Raw genomic sequence first — 25,101 nt, forward strand, 5'->3', positions numbered from 1 at the left:
CTAACATTTAAACCATTAATAAATAATTACTACAATAACAAGAACCATTAGTGAATAAGGCATTACAGCTGTATGAGATAATAATACTCAATTTGTCACAGAAGTATTAACTACAGTGTAGTGCTGCAACGATTAATCAATTAACTCGAGTATTCGATTAGAAAAAAATATTCGAATTGAATTTCGTTGCTTCGAGTATTCGTTTAATTACAGTGCCGTTGTAATGGTTTATTTTGGAAGTGTTTGTATTTAGTTTTATTGATTAGGGTGGATACAATGCCCTCTGGTCTGCCTCTTTTCACATGCCTGAATCCAACTGCTCCCTGTTAAGACCAACGTAAGTTAAGTTTTTGTTTGAGCTAATGTTTTTTAATTTATTCATAAGTTAATTCATAGGTATTTTCAGTCGCTTTTTGTGGGAATATGTGTCTGAACCATTTGTTAAGAGCAGGGGTCGCGTTAACCGAATATTTTCCGTCGTTGACCGATTTTTTAAAACTGTGACGGAAAAAACTGAAGTCCACCCGTCATTTTGACAGGTTGCAATTCACACCCCAGACCACAGGGTGGCGAGTGAGCATATTAATTAGCTGTTGTCTCTCTTGATGCATGACGTCGTTGGCCTTACTCTGAAAAATGTCAAGGCAACTGAGTGTCCGAAGTTTCTTCAAAAAGCCCCAAAATGACGATGGTTTTGATAAAAGAGGTGAAAAAACAGGGGCTGCACAAGCGGGCACGCAATTCAAGTCCATGCGCACCAGGAGGAAGGTGTGAAACTACGTTCAGGCCACAGTAGGTGAACTGTTAATTTCATTGTTCCATATGCTACATATGGTAGGCTACCTACCTACTGGGGCCACAGTCAGCTGTTTTTGTCACTGCGGAGAAAAAGTTACATATTCATCTGCTTGATGTGTGATGGCACGGTGTGGATTCTCTGTTAAGCTTGTTCGGACAGAATATTAATTTAAAATGAATGAAAACTAAATACTATTGAATATGTTGAAGCAGTATGCAATGTTAAGAGTCTTGTTAGCTCGAATTTTCTGTGTCCAGCCGCTGTAGCTCTGCTGCTCTCTGTGAGTGTGAACTCTATTCAAGCCGGAAGGCGCGCGGCTCTTAAGTGTCTCTGTCACATGACTGTGTCGTAGCCGCTAACGCGCTCGGCCAAATGGACACACAAGTACGGAAGGTAAATTATGCCAAACAAAGGGTCACCACAATGTCATTATCATCATTTTAAAAATTTAAGTGACGGGTAAAAATAGATTATGACCGGATTTTTATGACCCTGTCAGTCAAAATGACAGACAACGAAAAAGTCTAGCGCAACCTCTGGTTAAGAGCATTGTAAAAAAAACTTTTAGCATTTTATAGCATTTAATCTAGCGTACTTTTTCTGTGCAAGTTAGCCAATTATTTTGTTGTACATAGATCCTCATAAAAAAGAAAAATACCATTTGAGGCCCAGCTGAGGTATTTTAATTTGTCATTTTCCTTATCCGATTACTCGATTATTAGAACTAACTAGTCCATCGATTAATCGACTACTAAAATATTTCGATAGCTGCAGCCCTACTACAGTGGTACCACTACTTACGAAATTAATTGGTTCTGGAGGTAGTTTCTTAACTTGAAAATTCTGTAAGTAGAAACGCGTTTTCCATGTAAATGCCCTAATCTGTTCTAAGCCCCCTAAAATTCAGTCATAAATCATATATAAAGCATTAAAATGCATCAAAACATGTCATAAATACATGTTACATTTAGATTATTGCACAATAAACAGAAAATCAGAGTTGTGCATAATGTAAAATACAAGAATAGAGAAAAGAATAAACGTTAATACAACCAAGAGCGTAGGTTTGGTCTCAATATTGGTAGGGACGGGACATTAATAAAACCAAACAGAATGGGTGAACAGGGGTCAGGGCTACATTTCTCATGAATATCAATCTATTTAATTGATAGGCTAAACAATCAGTGCAAAATAAATCTGTATTGACTTACACTAACTTTCACGCTGCAAATTTATAACGTCTTAATCTGATAATTTTTCTTAAATCTAGTCGAATAATTTTCCTCATCTTGTTTTGAGCGTTAGTTAACAGATTAATACGTCATATTATTCTACTTAAGTAAATATTACTATTTGTTCTTACTAAGCCCATACATCTAAAAATTTTCACCTAAATCCAGACAAATTTGCTTTCAAATAATGTTTTGAACAATATCTATCCTTGAATTAAGAACATTTCTGACCAACAAGCTATTGCTTTTTTTGTAGACTAAATATGCTTTTTGCTTAAAATAAGTCTGTTAAGCTGATTTTTTGCTAGCCATTTTTCGTATTTCGAGAAATCTAAGTGAGTACAATTTACTTCACTGGCAAATTCACAAATTCACTGGCAGATCATTTCACTTATTTCTAGTAGATTTACACTGAAACAAAGGAATTTAACTAGTTTTAAGGAGGTGTGTTTTTGCAGTGCATACAGTATATCACAAAAGTTGGACAACACTGACAAAATGACACTTTGACACAATGAAAAGTAGTCTGTGTGCAGCTTATATAATATAGTTCATTTATTTTCCCCTCAAAATAACTCAAAATATAGCCATTAATATCTAAACCCCTGGCAACAAAAGTGAGTACACCCCTTAGAAACTTCTTACATCCCTAAATCCCCTCCAAAATGTCATGTGACTCATTACAGGAGTGCTGTCGGCATTGTTCCAGAGATTGAAGAGGTGGGAGGTCAGCCCGTCAGTACTCAGACCGTATGCCGCACTCTACATCAAATTGGTGTGCATGGCTGTCACCCCAGGAGGAATCCTCTTCTGATGATGGTACACAAGAAAGCCCGCCCGTCTCATCAGACCATAGGACATGGTTCCAGTAATCCATGTGCTTTGTTGACATGTCTTCAGCAAATTGTCTTTCTTCAATTTACTTAAATTGTTTTTATTTATTTATTATTCAGTTATTTAAGAGGTGAAAGTGCCCACCCACGGCACACTCTGCCCACCCAAAGAAAACTGGATGTAGTCCTAACGGCAGTCTGGGCACCGCGTATGGTATCCCATTGATATAGTGCTGAATACTGATGTTTTTTAACCTTTGCCTTGTTACCTCCTCTTTCAACCCCCCTCCCCCCAAAAAAAAATAAATAAATAAAATGAAATAAAATAATGAAATGAATTGTTGGGTTTGTTCCCAGGGGGAGCTACACACATTTATGCATATTTTGATTTTTTTTTTTTTTTTTTTTTTTTTTACATTTTATCAAAGTTTTCACCAGTGTTCACCTGGCTGTTGAGTTTGGTGAGTTTTGAAGCATTCTGAGGGGGTCAAAGTAGGGCTCAACGCATCGGCGGAACAAAGAATGACTGCTAGGGGGCGCAACTTATTGTATTTGGAATTTGTCTTTACACAGTATCAAAGATTGCACCTTCAAGGGCGTAGGTTTGCATAGGGACGGTGGGGACATAACACTACCAACTTTTCAGGATGCTGAAATTATCCCCACCAACTTTTAAGCAACCTTATTTGCAGTGTGACTTCAGTTATATAGGTCATTTAGATTTTCTTCCTATATGTTGTGAGGATAGAATTGATCCTACCATTATTAAGTGAAAACAGTACTTTTATTATGTTCAGACTTATATTGACCCCTTTTCACTCGCTGAATGTGCCAGTCCATTTTTTTCCCTCACACGCACGTTCGATTGGCTCATGACTTCAACCCCCCCCCCCACACACACAAACACACACATTCACAGTCCAACAGAAATACAACATGCCGCCTCCCCCGCCCCCTTCGAAGACGAGGGATATTAGAATGTAGACTGTAGAAGTAATGTAAAGAGACGTCAATATTGTGGAGGTGGGGAACACACCACAAATTTTGCATCTGCTACAGTGCTTCAAGTAAATTTTACTCAGATTTCTTGACATAAGAAAAACAGCTGGCTGAAAATAAGATTAACAGACTTATTTTAAGGAAAAACTATATTTGATTAAAAAAAAAAAAAAAAAAGCAATAGCTTGTTTGTCAGAAATGTTCTTAATTCAAGAATAGATATTGTTGAAAACATTTGAAAAATGACCAACTTTTAGATGTATGGGCTTAATACAAATAAATAGTAATATTTACTTAAAGTAAGTGGAAGAATCTGACGCATTAATCTGTTAACTAGCCTTTAACACTCAAAACAAGATGGGAGAAAATATATATGACTAGATTTAACCAAAAAATATCAGATTAAGACGTTATAAATTTGCAGTGTGAAAGTTAGTATAGGTCAATGCAGATTTTTTTTGCACTAATCATTTAGCCTATCAATTAATTAGGTTCATGTTGGTGAGAAATGTAGCCCGGACCCCCGTTCACCAAATATGTTTAGTCTTATACATGTCCCATCCCCAGCAAAAAGTGTACATGCTGTTATATCGTCCCTACCAATATTGATACCAAACCTACGCCCTTGTGCACCTGTATTGACCTGCCTGCCGATTTTGGTGCATTTTGAAGCATTCTAAGGGGGTCAAATTGAGCTCAACGGGGGTGAGAAACAAAGAATAACTATAATAATAATAATAAAACAGAGAAACCATGATAGGTGACCTAAAAAAAACATTGCCACCTGCATGTCCATACTGTTCAGTTATGGATGTGTTCTAAGTCAAATAAAATCAAATAGACTTTTATTTGTTTAGACCAAATCACAACAACAGTTATCTCAAGGAGAAAACAAAACATGTTTTAAGGTGCAGTAGCCCTATGCTGGATTTCGACCTACTTGAGCATTGTAGCTTTTTATTTATTTATTTATTTATTGTTTGCTTCCCCAGGTAAGACTAAGGCCCACCCACACCTGGCATCCTGGTAACACCACTGTCTATGATTAAGTTTTGCCTGTCATTCAAAGTCATCTGATCATGACCAGTCTGCAGGCTCATCTGCAAACCTTCAAAAATGTATTTAAAAGTATATGTATGTGGCGGGAAACACTCAGGTGACTTGAAGTTCCGCTCTGAGACCCCCAATTTGGCCAACTTTTAAAATTGTCCGATATGCATGCATGATACATCATTGGAAAGCCTAAAATCTCAATTTTCTGGAGGAAGAAAAATTTTGAACAGGAGGGCATTTAAAAAAAAAAAAAAAAAAAAAGTTTTTTAAACAGGAAAACCCTATCTGGAGGCAAGAGCACGCGAGAGCAGAATTACAGACGCCATGACTTTAATGCGATATTATCGCATACTTACCTTGTTTCGATCCAAAAACTCCACATAGCATGTATCACTGAGTGTCAAGACACAGCTGTGAATGGCCACAGCTGGATTTTTTGGGGATTTTATGGGTGAAACATGGTAAGATGACAATAATCGGGATGCAGAAATTGCAGACATCAAGGAGTCGTTGAGATTTTCTTTTTCATATATTTACACTTTTAAACATTATTTTTCAAATTTTTTTGTTTGGGTTGATTATTTATCATCTTGTTGGGGAAAATGCGACGGTAACAAAAAGAATACAATTAAGTGATAGTTATGAGGTAGATATCCGTGACTTTTTTAAAGACGCCATTTTTTTCCCCATTGTGACATACTGTAATTTGTTTAAAAGTTGAAAAAATGTGAGTGAATAATTTTTTAAAGTCGTTTTATTTTTTTAAAACGAAATATGAGACATCAATGAATGATTCTAAGCTAAAAACGACAGACATTTTGAATAAAAAATATCATCAATTACGTTCGTTTTATGGCTGGGTTGAAACAAAAGCGGTTGCGCGATGTCTGTAAACGGGGGTTTTCAGGGGTAAAATGGACAAATTAAAAATAGTTCAGAGTTGCGCGATGTCTGTAAACGGGGGTTTTCAGGGTAAAATGGACAAATTAAAAATAGTTCAGGGGCTTAATGCACCATGAATCTGCTATTGCAGCATCTAGATATATTCTATCATACACAACAGTTGTTTTGTCTTAAAATACAGCAGTTTCTTTTAAAGAGGAGTGCACGAGCAGAAACTTCTTTTTCAGTCTTGTCTGTGTTTTCAGCAATATATTTATTTTATTTGATTTGTATTCGACTCCCTCAATCCGTGCGCTGGTGTTACATGCTGTAGAATCGTTATTTCACCTCTAGAGGTCAATATAGGATATCAATATATTTTTCCTTTTTTTTTTAAATATATTTAGATACATACACTATTTTGTATTTTATAGCACGTTTTATTTCATTAAAATGTATTATGCAAGCTAGTGCTTAATATTTCTCTAAAATTACACATGTAACATTTCCAATCAATAATCATGATAGCAGTGTAAAAAACATCGCTTTCTGGCGCCCTCCAGAGGTGATCTTGAAAAGTGACACCTCGTGGAAATCCACGAATGTTTCACAGTGCGCTCATTCCATCTCCGACACTGTCACGGTCACCCATCCGACTCTGACACCGTCCCTCACACTTTTACTCGGTCTCATGCTTCATCTTAACAACTATGAGGGGAAGAAACCAGCGTCACGCGAATGGAGATTTGGCAAAATCACGCGAAAGAGTGTCCACCCTTTGTTTGGATGTCTTTTTAAATATTAACAAGTTGTCATGTCATCTCTGACAGGAGGGAGAGAAAGATTTACTGCCTCGGTAGGTCCTATTTTATCAAAAACAAACATTTACTGCATGTATTTCCTTCAAACATAGCCTTGTTTAATCAACTTTCATACGGTTAAGCTTGTTTCGTTTTTAGAAAACATTTGGGTGTGGTTGCACTTGTCTACATCGATTGATATTTAATTTACCGCCGCGAGAGCCGACATACATCCTTCTCATAATTGTTTGATTTCTCAGGATCCTAAAGTGCAGCATCACTGCGAGTCCTCCCGAGTTTGCGCAAGTATTAAAGGGAACGACTGGAACTGCCGTCCCTACGAGCGCCCCACGCCCGAGGGTGCGGGGGGATTCAGGAGCATGTACTTCCCGAGAGCTGAGGCTGTCCCGTCCTACAGGACTCTGCCTGGTTCTGTGGGAGAGCGTATCATGTCCTTGAGCAGCACTCTGCACAGAAATGCTGCTCGGTCGGAGAGGAAAGATGCGTGCTGTGAAAGATGCTCAGCCACCCTTGTTGCTCTCAAGAAACAAGCTCTCAGCCTGTCTGTCCATCATCACTTCTCTTGTAAGGTGAGTAAGCACGGCCGGACTACAAGTCATGCTCAAATTAAGCTTGGATTTGTCACAGTCAAACAATTTCAGTTATCAGCAGGGGTGAAAGTAGCTAGAATTTCTTGCTGGAACTCCCTGACATAAAATTAGGTACGGAGCCAGATTAATTAATTAGTTAATTAATTAATTAATTAATTAATTTAAATTGGGGGTTCAAACCTCCTAAAACCACAGAAATGGCCAAAAACTGCTTTTGGCAGTTAGACCTATAACACAAAACACAACAGGTTTTACACATGCATTAGGCTACTGCATTACACTTACAAGGCGTACATGAGAAACTGATTTTCATTCAAAATTGAATTTTTTTCAATGATGTGCAAAAAAAGTAACATCCATTTACAAAAATACAGTGTATCGCAAAAGTGAGTACACCCCTCACATTTCTGCAGATATTTAAGTATATCTTTTCATGGGACAACACTGACAAAATGACACTTTGACACAATGAAAAGTAGTCTGTGTGCAGCCATGGTGCAGCTTATATAATAGAGTTAATTTATTTTACCCTAAAAAATAACTCAAAATATAGCCATTGATATCTAAACCCCTGGCAACAAAAGTGAGTACACCCCTTAGTAAATACGTATATCCCTAAATGTCCGAATTGATTACTGCTTGTCATTTTCCCTCCAAAATGTCATGTGACTCTTTGCAGGAGTTATGTTAGCATTGCTGCAGAGATTGAATAGTTGGGGGGGTCAGCCTATTAGTGCTCAGACCATACATCAAATTGGTGTGCATGGCTGTCACCCCAGGAGGAAGCCTCTTCTGAAGATGGTACACAAGAAAGCCTGCAAACAGTTTGCTGAAGAAATGTCAACAAAGCACCTGGATTACTGGAACCATGTCCTATGGTCTGATGAGACGGGCGGGCTTTCTTGTCTCCCGTCTTCAGAAGAGGCTTCCTCCTGGGGTGACAGCCATACACACCAATTTGATGTAGAGTGCGGTGTATGGTGTGAGCACTAACAGGCTGACCCCCCCACTTCTTCAATCTCTGCAGCAATGCTGACAGCACTCCTGGAACAAATCACATGACATTTTGGAGGCAAAATGACAAGCAGTACTCAATTTGGGCATTTAGGGATGTACATAGTTTCAATGGGGTGTACTCACTTTTGTTGCTAGGGGTTTAGATATTAATGGCTATATTTGAGGGGAAAATAAATTTATTATATAAGCTGCACACAGACTACTTTTCATTGTGTCAAAGTGTCATTTTGTCAGTGTTGTCCCATGAAAAGATATACTTAAATATCTGCAGAAATGCGAGGGGTGTACTCACTTTTGTGATACACTGTAAGTACAAATGACTTACATTATGCACAGTTAAATTGAATATATTTTGAAGAAAACGCAAACATTGACTATTAATAAGGAAATAAATAAGTAGCCTACCATAGGTAAATTAACAAAAACAACATTAACTATACTTCTCACAAAAACTAAAGGAACACTTTGTTCCTTTAATTTTTGTGAGCAGTGTATTGCCAAATGTATCACATTTGAGACAAGCATTTCTGGGCCCCACTGCAGTAAAAAAATGGTTTAAAACCTTATTATGTTTAATTTCACTTTAGTTGTATTTGTCTTACCACGAGCATTCTACGGCTGAAATTAATTAATTATATATGAATGGTTGTATGTCTCATTGTGCCCTGCGACTGGCTGGCAACCAGTTCAGAGTGTACCCTGCCGTCTGCCCGTAGTTAGCTGGGATAGGCTCCAGCACATCCGCGACCCTCGTGAGGAAAAGCGGCATGGAAAATGAATGAATGAATAATATTCAGTGATCCCTCGTTTTTTGCGGTTAATGGGGACCAGAACCCGCCGTGATATGTGAAAACCATGAAGTAGTGCCCCCCAGATTTAGATTTAGCATTGGAAAGACATACATATCAGACATAAATAATAAAAAAATAAAATAAAATAAAATAAAAAACTTTTATATGTGTGTGTATATATATATATATATATATATATATATATATATATATATATATATATATATATATATATATATATATACTGTATATATATGTATATGTGTGTGTATATTTTAATAAATGGTTTTTAAGCACTTCAAAAGTAAAAATTATGATAAGTTTTAAACATGTTACCGTCCCAGCGAACTATTTTTAAACAAGAATAAAGTAGAAAAATGCTTGTCTTTATTAAATGCTTCATTGAGTGAGTCCAATCAAATTCGCTCAAGCTGCTCACTTACACACAATGAGTTGCCACAGCAACTTTTAACAAGTTAAACGATGATTTTCGCGTGCGGCACTTTGAAGTTTCGGCTTCCAGGCATCTCTGGTAAGATCAAACCTTAACAACTGTCAATCATCTTTAACTTTAAAAAGCAACTCCAGTGCTCTGCCTGACCAAGAAAATGAGCAGGAGGGAGAGTGAGACTACGTGATTGGATCGGGACAGCTCATCTGTATTTATTTATTTACTTTTATTGGGAAAAAAAAATCTGTGATGGACTGAGGGCGAGAAGCTTGAAGCACGAAGTAGCAAGGGATCACTGTAACATATACGTAGATATAATATATACCGTATGTAATATATATAATACAAATATAAGTCTTAACTTGTAGGTTACGAGTTCGCCAGTAGAGGGCATGCGCGTGCTTTGTCACAGCCTTCAGCCTGTATAGCACACTAGAGCTTTTTTGTTATTGAATTTTGTAATATGAGTTTAATTTGTTAATGTAACACCATAAAAAATAACAAAATATTACAATGATATATTAAAATAAGGTTTAATGTAATAACCATTTTTTTTGCTTCATTTTTTTTTTGTTTTTTTTTTGCTTCAGTTCAGTGGATACTGTGTGTGCCTGTATGGCCACCTATAAGGAGTAAAGTACTTGTGGATGTAAAGTGGAACCTTGCATTGAGTTTTGTGTTTGATTTTAATTGTTTCCAAAATATAATATTCATTCATATGGGAGCAAAATTAAAAATCTGTGTTCTACATACTACTTTCAGAATTTTCCATTGGGTTGGTGTAATTCTACTTTTTTTTATTTAGTATCCTTCAACTAGGAGTATTTGAACAGCTTTTTTTTTTTTTTTTTTTTTTTAAATCAACGTATCTACATTTTGCTTTAGTGACATGAATTAATTTCTCGAGATGGTGAATTTGGGATACTGTATAAATTAAGCCATAAGTGAAAATCATTAAATTGATTAAAAAATATTTGAGTATCTTGCACAGCAAGTCTATACAATATGAGTTTTTTTTAAACTAACCATTGACGTAAATGTAGTTTTCCCAAAATATTCCAGTATATTGAAATGACACCTGTATACAAAACAAAGAAAATAACTGCAAATAACATCCTTCTTTTTCTTCTGTGCAAGCAAATGGACGAGTAACCTCGAAGGTCGTGATGAAAAATGTGTTAGTTTTCTTGTGGCCTCACCAGTGACAGTTTTCGTTCAAAACAAAGGCCCACTTGCTCGCATCCTCAGGTCACACCACTAGCATCTATCATCCACACTTCAGCAGACAAGTGCCATTCCCGTGCAAGTGGCTTGAAACGGGCATGAATATTTAATCACAACATCCCTGTGTCATGTCCTCAAGTTTCCCCTTGGAGAAAATGCTATTTATTTTTGTCTTTCTCAGTGGGATGCGCCGTGTCTTTAGGCAGAGACCACACATTTTTAGAAGCATTGGGCTGAGCTAATAATCAGATAAGCGGGATAGCTTCTTGCAGCTTTATTGATTCAGGCACCATTTGTCTATAGCATCAGAGAGCTACGTCATCCTTTTATAGACATGCAATCTGGCTAAAGTGGAACGTCTTCACAAGCGTTGGGAAACCCATTGCACTCCTTCCTTACACAGGAGCCAGAATTTAGTACAGTGATACTTCTACTTACAAACGTCTCTGCATACAGAATTTTCAGGTTAAGACACACCTCAATGGGAAAATAATGAATTTTTTTAACGAAAGAAATTTCAAGATACGAAAAGCAACAATACAGTACGTCTGGTACTCGCAGCTCCCAGAGTTTACTGAACATAACATACTTATAGGTGCTCTGGCATTGGCTATTGCCTAGCATTCCTGGCATCCAATTAGCTAAGAGGGACCTCTCCTGTATGTGTATGTGTGTTTCCCAGCTTCCTCCTCGTTCGCCCCTCGTGTTCTGACTCTATTTTTTATTTATTTTTTCATTATACATAATTCTGACTGTATGTTTGTTGTGCAATATTCTAACTGTAAAATCATGTATTTGTTACATGTTTTGATGCATGTATATGCATTATAAAAGATTTATGTCTGAATTTTGTGGGGGTTTGAAGCGGATTAGGACATTTACATGGAAAAAGCATCTCTACTTACAGAATTATCAAGTTATGAAACTACTTCCAGAAACAATTAATTTCATAAGTAGAGCTGATAAAAAATAATGCTGATACATTAGGCCAAGGGCGTAGGTTTGGACTCAACATTGGTAGGGACGATATGGCATAACCCGTACACTCTTTTGGGGACGGGACATTTATAATGATCTATGCAAATTAAATCTGCATTGACTTATACTACCTTTTATGTGTATTGGTTCAGCCTACACCGTTCAATTCAAACCTTTGTTTTCAAAAACTACTAAAGAAACATTTTAAAAACTTGTAGGAAAAATGTTTGGATTTTATGAGCAAATTTAAATTGCATAGTTATATTGCAAGTTATATTAACATACACAATAAATACAAGCTGGTTATTCTTCTCATAAATTTCCGGTAATTCACAAAATAAATAAATAAATAAATAAATAAATAAATAAATAAATAAATAAATAAATAAAAGTTTGTCTTAAGAGCACTCAGCATTGTCTAAATAAAGAAATTAAATATAACTGAAATAAACGTCTTTGGTAGGGAATCACAAAATTAAATAAAAATGGAGCCGTCCTTCAAGTAAAACACTTGCTTTTGTCCACAAGCACAGCCATTCTCAACAAAAAAATGAAAGCTCGGGTGGGCTGCTTTAAGACCACATAAATAAAATAAAAAGTAAAATTAGGAAGAAAGGGGTAAGGCAAGGCAAAGCAAGGCAAATTTATTAATATAGCACAATTCAACACAAGGCAATTCAAAGTGCTTTACATCACATGAAGATCATAAAAATCACATTTAAGACAATCAAAATCGGAAATAAAATTATACATAAAAATCACATTTAATAACAAATAGAATAAAAATAAATAAATAAAAATAAAACAAAAACTACTACTACTAATAATAATTTAAATCAGCAGTGGAGATAAGCACAAGAGGAATAGAAAGCAAGTAGATTGAAATATATAGACAGTTATGGATATGCAGTGCTAAACAAAAGCATTTTTAGCCCTGATTTAAAAGAGCTAACAGTTTGAGCATACTTCAGACGTTCAGGTAACTTGTTCCAGAGGTGAGGAGCATAATAACTAAATGCTGCCTCACCCTGCTTGGTTCTTGTTCTTGGAACATGCAGAAGACCGGTTCCAGACGACCTTAGGGGTCTAGATGTCTCATAGGAATCTAACAAATCAAGCATGTATTTTGGTCCAAGGCCATTAAGTGTTTTGTAGACGAGCAGTAGTATTTTATAGTCTATCCTTTGATTCACTGGAAGCCAGTGTAGCGATTTCAAAACCGGTGTAATGTGGTCCAGCTTCCTTGTATTTGTGAGGACTCTGGCTGCAGCATTCTGTACTAGCTGCAGCTTCCTGACTGATTTTTTTTATCAAGACACGTAAATATACCGTTGCAATAGTCCAATCTGCTGAAAATGAATGCATGCATAAGTTTTTCCATGTCTTGTTGAGTCAGAAGCCCCTTAATTCTGTTGATATTTTTTAGGTGGTAATAAGCGGATTTAGTGACGGACTTTAGATGGCTATCAAATTTGAGGTCTGAGTCAATAATTACGCCAAGGTTTCTGACTTGATTTGTAGCTGTAAGTGACATTGAGCTAAGTTGCCTGCTTATCTTTGACCTTTCCTTTTTTGGCCCAAAAATGATAATCCTCAGTTCACTAAATTTCACACAATTTTATCAACGAAAGCAGTAGAAAACAAATACAGGAGGACACTTTTCTCTAAGCAGCTGCCTACTCGAGTTTTGCAGGTTAGCAAGTTCACACATTTTAATGTTATACTAACTCTGATGGAGGTTGGACTTTCAGTAGCAAAATTAGTGGTGTGTTCCCCACTTCCCCACTTTTTACATTTCTTACAGTGGCTCTGCTGGTTGGAAAAAAAACCTTCTAATATCCCTAATATCTAATGCAGGCATGAAAATCTCTCACCTTTCGCGAAATTTGCCGTTTTGAAGTAAAAAATGGCGACCTACGTGAATTGCGTAGATCCGAGGAGAAATTCTTTTTGGGAGGAGGAGGGGGGGGGTCGGGAGGTTTTATTTAATTATTATTATTGTAACGAATCGAGTTATAATGTGGCGAGGGTGTTAGCATGTGTTCCTGAATGCACCGCATGACGTAGAGGGGTGAGGGAGGTGCGGGAGAGCGAGGGACGTGCCTTCCGTGTTTACGTTTGTTCTGGCGGGGGAGATATGTGCGTTGGCTGCGGCAGATAGCAGTCGTGTTGTTCAATAAGTTTCCACAAATAAAGAATTTCAATCTGATAAAACGGTTGACTATTATCAATGTTACATTATTATTATCATCAGGTGATTAACTTAGTACGTAAACTGAGCACTTAAGAAATCGGTTCTTTAAAAAATGTCACACTTGGACAGTCAGCAAATCCTTCTAGATGCTTCGCTGAGGAGAACCAATCATCGGGCCAAGGTGCGTTCCATTATTCCAAACGCGCGCACTCCTTACTGTACATGGAGTGCTCGGAGAGCCTTTGGGTGGCATTGCATAGCTGCGAAAACAAAAAGCAGGCCTTATCCACATCGGGCCAGACCAGAGCGCAGCATACACACTTGCCTGTATTTGCCAGCAGATTGAATTTGGTAAGTAATGGTTTCAATCGTTTTCACATTTTGCGATATAAAAAAGTTACTGCCATTCGTTGCAGCTTGCGTTGAACACTGCCAGAGCTAGCCAAATCTCTCATGAAAAAAAATAGCTCCCGTTAAATTGGCGTCAAGCTTGTGTATTTAGCGGTAATATAAACGAAGAAACACACTGTTGAGTCAAATTAAGCGGCATGCTCTCGGATGGAGGTGGCGCCTCACATCGCTCCCGTCGTCCGCCGGAGACGCGTTATTTTCGGCTTGGATTTGAGCTGACGGCCGGTGTCAGCACAACACCGGCCCGACGAGTGGTGGGAATGAGTCCTGCTTCTTAAAGCTTTTCAGAAATACAGGGATCCCTCGTTTTTCGCGGTTAATGGGGACCAGAACCCGCCGCAATAAGTGAAAACCGCGAAGTAGCCCCCCCCCCCCCACACACATTTTTTTGTGCGTGTTCAATGCATTTATTCAGATTTTACATTGGAAAAAAGATACATATATATGACGTTTTTTCACTTTTTTCACCAAAGTATCATTTATAAATGGTTTTCAAGCACTTCAAAATGTAAGAATTATGATAAGTTTTAAACATGTTACTGCCCCACCGAATTATTTTTAAACAAGAATAAAGTAGTAAGAAAATGCTTGGCTTTATTAAATGCTTCATAGTGAGTCTACTCAAACCCTCTCAGGCTTTGGTAAATGGTGATTGACACGTGTGCAAAGTTTTTATATATATATATATTTTTTTGTTTGAAGCAACTTATTTGATTGAATAATAAAGACACAAATGTCCTAGCCAAAATGTGGCCCAAACGCAAAACAACATTACTTCAATGGAAAAATTTGTTTCAATCAAGTAAAATAGTTTTCAAATGCTTTTTTTGTCTCAAATTTATTTTTGCAATCAAAAACAATTTTTTTTAATTGAAGTGACTTTCTGGGGATTAAAAGTATATACTGTATTTTGATTGAAGCAACTTTGTTTTTGATAGAAGTAACTTTGTTTTTTGATTGAATAATAAAAACACCATTGAATAATAAAAACACAAATCTACCTCCATCGTTATTGAGAGAGAAAGAAATTAAGAAAGCTTTAAAACTAAAAGCCACCAGGGAGTCTTTTTTTTTTTTTTTTTTTTTTAATATTTATATTTCATTACATAGACATGCCTCGTAGGGAAGGGAGATTGAGGGATAAAAAAAGGAGTTAGATGAGGCTGCTAAAGGCAGTGGATACCTCATCAGCTGGGTGAATAGCAGACCTGGTAAGAACAAGTTTGCAAGGATAGTCGGGTATTAAATACAATTATAAACACAATTACAATGTCATGTTTCTATAAGATTTTATGTCATTGCTTTATTAATCATTAGGTGCTCGAGTTGTTAAGTATGGATAATAATGAAATAATAGTTTTAAGAAAACTGTGCTGTTGGTGGCTCAGTGACCATCTAATGTGGTTTGTTCTCAGATGAACAAGTTGAGGAAGGAAGTTTTGATGCAGAGGTTGAGGGAAGAAAATAGGCAGACTGACTGAGTCAAAGCCAGAAAGTGTTGATGACAGTTTTGATTTCTATTCACTGTTGCCCCCTCCCAATTAAAGTATGTCACAGTCGCAGCCAATAATTATCTAAAGCTGGTTAAAATTGAAGTTATGTTGTTTTAAGGTGTATTAAATACTTGTTCATGTGCTCCTTTTGATCTACGAGCACCCGCCCCTCCACCGGTCTCTGCACGGCCCTGCTGAAACACAGTGTGGGTCGACAGAGCTCAATATTTTGTTGGGGTGTACAGTGTACTGGAACATATTTCCTCCACACCCTTCTCACCTTTTTAACCCCTGACCCATTTTCATGCCTGCTAATGTGTGTGTGTGTCTGTGTGTCTGTGTGTTGGAGCGTTAGGGTCAAGTCATTAGCCAATCAAATGTACGTTTAGGAGGGAAAAAAATGGACCGGCACATTCTGTAATTGAAAAGAGGAACATGTAAGTCTAAACATGATGAAAATAATTCACTTAATAATCGTGGGGTCAATTACAACCATTTAAACATATGGGAAGAGAATCTAAATGACCTATACAACTGAGGTCATTATATAACGCAAATAGGGTTGCTTAAAAGTTGGTGGGGACAATTTGAACATCCTGAAAAGTTGGTAGTGTTTTCTCCATACAGTCCCTATGCAAACCTACGCCCTTACATTAGGCCTAAATGTATGATCAAAAATGAATGCTCACTCTATTTTTGTTCCAAGCATACGTTCGGTACGATGTTCACTCGAATTCTAACTAGGTTTTAATGATTTTTACAGCTACGCCTTTGTGCATAAACTCAGTTGTTGCCATCCGACGCCAATCAAAGCAGCTCCTCTTATTCCCTTTAAATCTAGCAAACTTATATCACACACTTGCAAAAAAAAGACACAGTGATCCAGGCGTCACTAGAGGTTGCGCTGCTTGGCAGGTATGGAAACAGAAAACGTATGGAGGCTTCACTGCACAATCACCAAAAATAGAGCCGTGAGTATAATACGAAATGAAAATGAAACAAAATGTTTTTACTATTTAAAAAAATGGAAAAAGAGTAAAGCACGTTGATTATGTCTTAAGATGTCAAACATTAATCAAATATTTCGAATCCTAAAGAGAATCCATGGTAAATATTATGGTTGAATGTTATGACAAATTAATTTGTGATACTCATACGTAGATCCCCACAGGCAGTCTCAAATTTGAGTTTAAAAATTGAATTCATTTTTTTTCCCCCCAGTAGACTCGAGCTTACTGAAACTGAAAGCTCACCCATTAAAGCACTTCATGATGCTGGATGGTCTCTTCGTGACGGGTGGTCTTATAAATGTGTTAAGCACTGGTCATTACCATAATGTTTGGTATCAAATGTTTTTTTTTTTTCATAGCTGACAGCCCGTCTGTTCGGAAGGGAATTTGGGTCACTGTCAAAATGAACCCGTAGCATGGGTTGGACAGATGGCAAAGGTCAGGATGAAAAAGAAGTGGTGTTATGTGTGTGCATTTCATTTCATGTGTGTGACCAAGGGTAGAGAAAATGAACAGTAGTGTATTGGTCACACTAGATTGATAGTAAAAGTCCAATATTGGACACAACTACCTCATTTATTTATTTGGGTTTATGTAACGTGATCGTAATACAACTGAATAGCAGATAAAACATAGTTTCCTTAGAAATGCAGCTGTAATGTAGTAATAGTAAAACGACACCATAAAGGGCTAACTACGCAATTGCTTTTACATCACTGTGTACGGTATTGCAGCGATCGACATGGATAAGAATGAGAGAGACAGTTTTTATGTTTCACACTTGCTGCTCTTGTGCTCAATACACTACACGACCTCAAGAGACAGCGCCTTTATGGACCAGAAAACATTAGAACATAACAATGAACATACAACATAAAATGAACAATTAGAACATAACACCACTCTCAATCATGTTTGCCATAACTACCCATGAACCATTGCGGGTGTAACACATAATAGATAGCAGTTGATACAGTATGAATATCCAGCCAAAACGAATCACTTAGTAATATTTTGGAAAACTGTACATTTTTTCTTTAAATCCAGCATTTTCCTGTGGAATACTCAAAACTACAACGTATCATCACAGTACATTTAAGTTTGTACATTAAACCGTAAAAGTAAAAAAAAAAAACGAAAGCCAACTTTGACATTACAATCTCAAGAGTCTTTTAATTTTATTTTCTTTTGCCCAAAAGTCTGTACTGCTGCCTCCACAGTCCGGAATTTTCTCAGCTAATTTTTGGAATTTCGAATTAATTTTTTGCTCTAAATGGAGGCCTGCGGAGATCAAACCCACCAAAGAACACCCCTAGAAACATACTGTAAAGTACATTTGTGTAAAATTTCGTCAAAATTCCATAGTCCGTAGGAACCAACCCCCCCCCCCCCCCACACACACACACACAAACAAAATTCCATCTATATATGAGAATAGATTTATTCATTTAACTTATAATGACATGATTTTCATACAAGCATGCCGAGGTTTTTCTGATACACCTTACTGAATTATTTTGCCACTTTTCTTTCGCATACAAAAATTAAAATCTGACTTTAAATCAAAACTACGCCAGTGTCACTAATCATGGCTGAACTTGTCTCCATGCCCTTTCTGATTGCATGTGTAAATTTGCTAATGTACTGGATGTATGTGTTCATTACAGAAGGAAGCTGTAAGAAACAATTGGGTTATTTTGCTTCCCAGCTGCAATTCAGTTCTGTGACACTGCCGGTGTAAAGCAATTGGTATCAATTAGCACCCAACTGATGAACAGACAAAGATAAAGCAGCTAAAGAAGCCAGACAATGGGTCTGCGTGAAGACCACTATCAGTGGTAGAATATTACGAAGTGAAATAACTTTGTTACGGTTTTAAGTACTTTATTTGTGTATTTGTACTTTACTTGAATACAAATACGAAGTGGTACTTTTTACTTCACTAGATTTTACAGCACTTATCTGTACTTTTTACTCCACTACTTTTCAAACTGTTAACTGCATTCCACATTACTTTTGTTTGTTTGTTTTTTTCTCATTGTGAATTGATAGTTGTTTTCATGCCTCCGATGAAATTTGATAAGCTGAAACTATACAGTAATTAAGGATTAAGAGGCAGCAACACAAGTACAAGCAAGATTAAGCAGTTGAACAAGATATTGACCATTAAAAACCAACAGTGAAAGCAGCGTGCCTTTAGATAGGTGAAGATCTTTGTGTATATATACTGTATACAGTGAGAAGCAGAAATATTTGCACCCCTTGTGATTTTGCAAGTTCACCCACTTAGAAAACAGGTAGAGGTCTGAAATTTCAATCATAAATGCATATCCAAGTATAGAGACATAATCTAAAAAAAAATCCGGAACTCACATTGTATGATTTTTCAATAATTTATTTGTAATTTACTGGGGTTCATAAGTATTTGTACCCCTGAGAAAATCAGTACTAATATTTACAGTTACAGAGGTCAGACGCTTTCTGTGGTTCTTCACCAGGTTTTCACATATGGAAACAGGGATTTTGGCCCATCCCTCCACACAAATGTTCCCTAAATCTGACAGTTTTCGGGGCTGTCATTGAGAAACACGAAGTTTCAGCTCAATCCAAAGATTTTCTATTGGATTGAGGTCTGGAGACTGGCTAGGCCACTCCAGAACCTTGATATGCTTTTTACGCAGCCACTCCAGCTTGGTCAGCTTGGCTGTGAGCTTTGGCTCATTGTCATGTTGGAAGATCCAGCCACGACTCATCCTCAAGTCTCTGACTGAGGGGAGGAGGTTGTGGCTCAGAATCTGATGATACATTTCACTATTCATACTCTGCTCTATACAGTACAGTCGTGCTGTCCCCTTTTTCGAAAAGCAGTACCAAAGCATGAGGTTTCCACCCCCATACTTCACAGTGGGGATGGTGTTCTTGTGATTGTAGTCATCCTTCTTTTTCCTCCACACACCCGAGGAGTAAAGTTTTATCAAAAAGTTTTACTTTGGTCTCATCTGACCACATGACTTTCTTCCATGACCCCTCTCCATCATTCAGATGGTCTCCGGCAAACTTCAGATGGGCCTTCACATGTACTGGCTTCCACAGTGGAACCTGCTGAGCAATGCATGATTTTAAACCATTGTACCGTAGTGTTCTACTGACAGTTCCCTTTGAAACTGTGCCTCCAGCTCTCTTCAGGTCATTGACCAGCTCCTGCCATGTAGTTCTAGTCTGAGCCCTCACTTTTGTCATCATGAGTGATGCCCCACGAGGAGAGATTTTACATGGAGCCCCAGTCCGAGGTAGATTTTTCGTGATGTTTAGCTTTTTCCATTTTCTAACAAAGGTTGCAACTGTTGATTTATTCTCACCAAGCTGCTTTCCAATTGTCCAATAGCCTTTTTCAACTTTGTGGAGCTCAACATTTTTTTCTCTGGTGTCTTTCGAAAGCTCTCTGGTCTTGTCCATGGTAGCAGTTGGATTATGACTTACTGTGGGGTGCAAAGGTGACAAAAACGAACCCAAATGAGTGGTGGGTGGGTGGTTACTCATGGGGTAAAGGTGGACTCTTTTAAGGTAGACTGACATCTCTTTGAGTTAATTATTGCTGATTCTCAGGGGTACAAATACTTATGAACCCCAGTAAATTACAAATAAATTATTTTTTTTTTTAAATCATACAATGTCATTTCTGGATTTTTTTTCCTTATTACCGTAATTTCCCGAATATAAGGCGCACTTGTGTGTAACGCGCACCCCCAATTTACCTGCAAAATCCAGGGAAAATTCTTATACCCGTGTATAACGCGCACCCTAATTTTAGCACCAATAAATATGGTAGAATACAAGAAAACAGCTCGTGTAGAAATACAGAAATGTCATTTTAATTTAACAAATTATAAACAGACATTACACAGCACAAGCATAGCACAGTGATAATTACCGTTCCGGTAGTGCAAAACATTACTGTAACAACCTTTAGCAACTTCTCCAACTTAAGAGAACCCATGAGAAAACAAACAGCCATATCTGTATTATACATGAACATCTAAAGCATTCTTATAAGTGCTTTTCTGCCCCTACCAATTGCTTTTGCTGATGACTTTGCTTGTTCCAGCTGCTTCTTCATTCGTTTCCAATTTCGCACACTCGATTCTCCGACATCATACCGTCTTGCCGCTTCACGAATTCCAGCTTCCTCAGATACGGAAATTACTTTCCTTTTGAATGCTGCCGTGTAGCTTGCTCATTTCATCATCATGAAATACTGCAAATGTATCTTCCTTGGAATTATACTGTAAAATTAAAGTGACGACTGAAGTGGGAAAACGAAAGGAGCTCATAACAGTGCAGACGAAACGAATCAGAGTGAAGCATTACCAAAACAAACGGTGACGTAATATACCCTAATGGCAGCAACAGATCACCGTATGCGTTTTCTTCAACACAACATGGCCGTGTCAATTAAGAAAAAGTCTTAAAATATACATATTTATATGTATTTATTTCTGTCTCCATCCATATACCCGTGTATAATGCGCACCCTCGATTTTACAAGTGGATTTGGGGAAAAAAAGTGCGCCTTATTTTCGGGAAATTACGGTATGTCTCTATGAGAGGAAATGCATTTATGATTGAAATGTCAGACCTCTACCTATTTTCTAAGTGGGTGAACTTGCAAAATCCAAGGCGTGCTAATACATCTGCTCGTCACTGTATCAATCAAATTTTTGCATCAGGAGAAAATGATTTAACTTTTTACTTGTGAGGTAAACTTTAAAACAAGTACTTTTGTACTTTTGCCTCTGAAAGTAAAAAAAGTGGTATTTCGTCCACCACTGACCTATATACAGCAACATGTTTTTGTTATTATATCATGACATCTTATGGTTATGGTATTCCACACAACAGCACATAAAAAAACAAACAAACACAACAGCACGCATAAACTGTGGTAAATGAGTGCCTGTCATCTGTTTTGTCAAATTCCATAGGACACTAGTGACCTGTGTGTATTTCTTCAAGACAACCTACGCGTCCACAGCCGGTCGACCTTAGAGTCCCGGGACAGAGGCAAGGAGCTGGGTGAGTGTGCCACCTGTGGCACAAAGCTGAATCAGCTCAAGCACGAGGCAGTACACTTGGCCCTGAACAGCAGTCGTCAATCATCCAGCGCCAGGAATGCTACACTGCTGGGACCAAGTAACACAAAACTTGGGGACAGGGCTGCCTCACAACCACATGGCCTCAATCACTGCCCTCGAAGCCCTAAAACGCCTCAGAGAACCCCACAGACACTTAGACGGAGGATAGCCAAGCCCCCCAATCATGATATGGATGGCTGGGTTGAGGAGCAGCACCGTGTTCCTACTGACGGTGTCACCTTTTATCCCCACAGTCAGGTACCTCCAAAAGCTTTTACTTAACACTAAATCACTGATCAGCCCCTTATATGAACCCCCTTTTAATGAGTTTCAGGTGTAATGTGCATCTTTATGGGTGCACATGTCAGCAAAGCAATGATTCATTTATCTTACAGACAGCCTTTTTAAATTCCTTGGCTGAAGACGTTGTCATAAGTACTTCTGCTAATGGAATGAAATTGGGCCGTGATTTACACTTGTCATAAAATGCAGGCAGTCAAAACGCTCTAGTGATCAATAGTAGGGGTGGCCTTATTTAAAAAGCCAGACAGTGAAATATAAATATGCATTAGCTTGATGGAAGTCACTTGAGTCAATCTCTCATCTCTGCTATAAAAATAATGTTATGACTATACACATTTTATTGCAATCAAAACATGAATTTTAACTGATACTGTCTAATTATATAGCAATACGCTAAAAGTACACATTTCCCAAGAAAAATACACAAGAAATAGAGACTGTTCTGTTGAGTTAGAACGGATCGATATGAATATTATCTGAGTATGAGGGAATAATGTGAAAGTAGAGGCGTTGTAGTGAGCAGAGATGGGATGGCAGCGAGGAAATGGGACTGTAGAGGAAGAAAGATGATGTAGAGAGGAAATCAAAATGGAAAATATAAGAATTAAGATGATATATGAGAGCTAATACAAAAACAAAGCTTTGACCGGATGAAGATATAAGCAAAGAATATATTACTTCATACTTTCTGCAGCTGTATGGATAGAAATCTGCTTTAAGTTGCACAAAGATAGTAATGCTTATCTTGTTATTAATTGGTTGTTTTATGCAGTGGAGTAGAAACGCCTACTGTACATTGTACTGAGGGCTGTTTTAAATATTTTGCCTCCCTTGTTTAGCCAAAACTGTTAAAGCTGGTGTGTTATCAGTTTCCTAGAGCCTATAGTATGTGCTTGCATTTAGTTCCTTTAGAAGCTACTGCTCTAAATATTCCATACGAATAAATTAGTTATTGAATGAATGAATGAACAAAGACCTTTATTGACATTGTACAACTGTGCAACAAAATTGACGTGAATCATAGAGTAGAATAGAATAGTGTAGCCAACTTAAATGTTGCAATTGAAGGAGTGAATTGTAGAGTTCCATCTGTACACTAATAGAATAGAATAGAATAGAATAGAATAGAATAGAATAGAATAGAATAGAATAGAATAGAATAGAAAGCCTTTGTTGTCATTGTACAACGAGATTTAAAGGGATCCTCTGACTTAAAGACTTGTGGGCTCTAAAAAGCCACAATTGTTCTCTTTTACCAACATATGTTATTAGAAACACATATATTATTGCCATTGATTTAAAAATCTATAATATCCATATACATATCTACGATAATTGGCACAAGTTTTGACCTACGGAGGGCAATGCACGGTGGGGGTAGATGACGCGGTTGGCCTGGACTGGGAGAAAAGCTGTGCTAGCTTGCAAGCGAAGCTAGTATTACAACTAGCAAGATTTTGTCACATTCTGCTGCTGGTCAGATTGTTTTGTTACAGAGATGTGGGATTGAGATGAGTTCCCAACGTTGTACCTGCATCCAATTCCAGCTCATCAGCAGTATCTTTAAACCGATCCTAGGCGGCTTGTATTGACTTTCTGCCATTTGACAGTTTGACAGGTTTTACTGCACAGACAGACAGCCAATGTGGGTTGCAACTGCTTTATAAGGAAAATCATGACTCTGACGTCCCGCGGAACTATAGTGCTTTGGTCTGAGTGCTCGTCTGTCGCACGGGAAATGCGGGTTTGAGTCTCGCTGGAGCCTTTCATGTAATTGCTTTTGCTGCTCGTTTTGTGAAATATCAACAGTGCAGTACTGTTCATCACTTCTCCGCTCGACTTCAAATTGGAAGGGCAGAACCGGTGACATGTTTATGTAGCTAACGAGTGACACTATGGAAGTAGAGCAGTGTTACCCAGAGACATCACTGCATTGCGTCATCAACAACAACGGCGACCTACTAGTTAAACAAATTTTTCAAATTCTAGAAAAACAAAAACATTAAGAGGGGTTCGAGTATCAAATTATTATAACTCATACTAACATTTATCTTTTAGAACTACAAGTCTTTCTGTCTGTGGTTCCCTTTAAAGCTCTGCCATAACATGCACTACATAACACAAAAGCAAATGTACAATCACGCTAATATAAAAAAAAAAAAAAAAAAAAAAACAGGTTACAGGGTACACAGATTGGGAATAAAGTAAAAAAGTGACTAGCAGCAAGTGGTGATGTAGTAGTAATATAAGAGTGTGTATATGACAGTTTACAGTACTCAGACTATGAGGTATACGGCTGACTTGATATGATAGTGCAAATCCCAGTTTGTGCATAGATATTGATGTAACAGTACAAAAATGCTATAATGTAACTTTGCAAATATTGCATATACAGCACCCAGATTAGGCAGTATCCAGATTGAGACCGATGTTTGAGAACAGATGACTTTTGTCCATAAGAATGAGTGAATGAATGAATGAATAAATGAACGAATGAATGAATGAATGAATGAATGAATGAATGTATACCTTTATTGTCTTTGTACAATTGAGGAGCTCTCTTTACCGTGCAAAATAGAAATAGTAAAGTGCAAAATATTAAAGTATAAAAGTAATAAAAAATTTGTGAATCAGGAGTTAATCATAGAGGAGAATAGAATACTAAACAAATGTTGCAGTTACATAAGAGGTTCATAATATGACTCAAGTTCTTAAGAGCTCAATTTGTAGTTGAATGTGAACATTTAGAAATGTAACCGTTGCACATGGTTTTATTGTATATTGAGCTACTGTATATACTATATATGTTCAATTTACTGTGTAGTCTTATTTTGTGAGTCATGCTTTAACATAGACTCTGCTGGTAAAAATTATTCGTCGCAGTCCAC

At 37.4% G+C, this 25,101-nt stretch overlaps 1 protein-coding gene across 3 annotated transcripts in view; it reads left to right on the forward strand.

Moving 5' to 3' along the window:
• Positions 1–6,439: 6,439 nt before the first annotated feature.
• Positions 6,440–25,101, forward strand: part of kif26bb (kinesin family member 26Bb) — a 54,184-nt gene continuing 35,522 nt past the window's right edge. For 2 of the 3 annotated variants that reach the window (XM_057822301.1, XM_057822302.1), the window contains exons 1-3: positions 6,440–6,654; positions 6,859–7,188; positions 21,761–22,168. In XM_057822301.1, the coding sequence (XP_057678284.1) occupies positions 6,613–6,654; positions 6,859–7,188; positions 21,761–22,168 (780 nt within the window). In that variant the 5' untranslated portion in view covers positions 6,440–6,612. Of the gene's footprint in view, positions 6,655–6,858; positions 7,189–13,849; positions 14,046–21,760; positions 22,169–25,101 lie in introns of those variants that run through there. The other variant, XM_057822303.1, reaches the window with a different exon arrangement.

Source organism: Corythoichthys intestinalis, chromosome 19 (genome assembly GCF_030265065.1).
Source record: "Corythoichthys intestinalis isolate RoL2023-P3 chromosome 19, ASM3026506v1, whole genome shotgun sequence".
NCBI classification, from domain to species: domain Eukaryota; kingdom Metazoa; phylum Chordata; class Actinopteri; order Syngnathiformes; family Syngnathidae; genus Corythoichthys; species Corythoichthys intestinalis.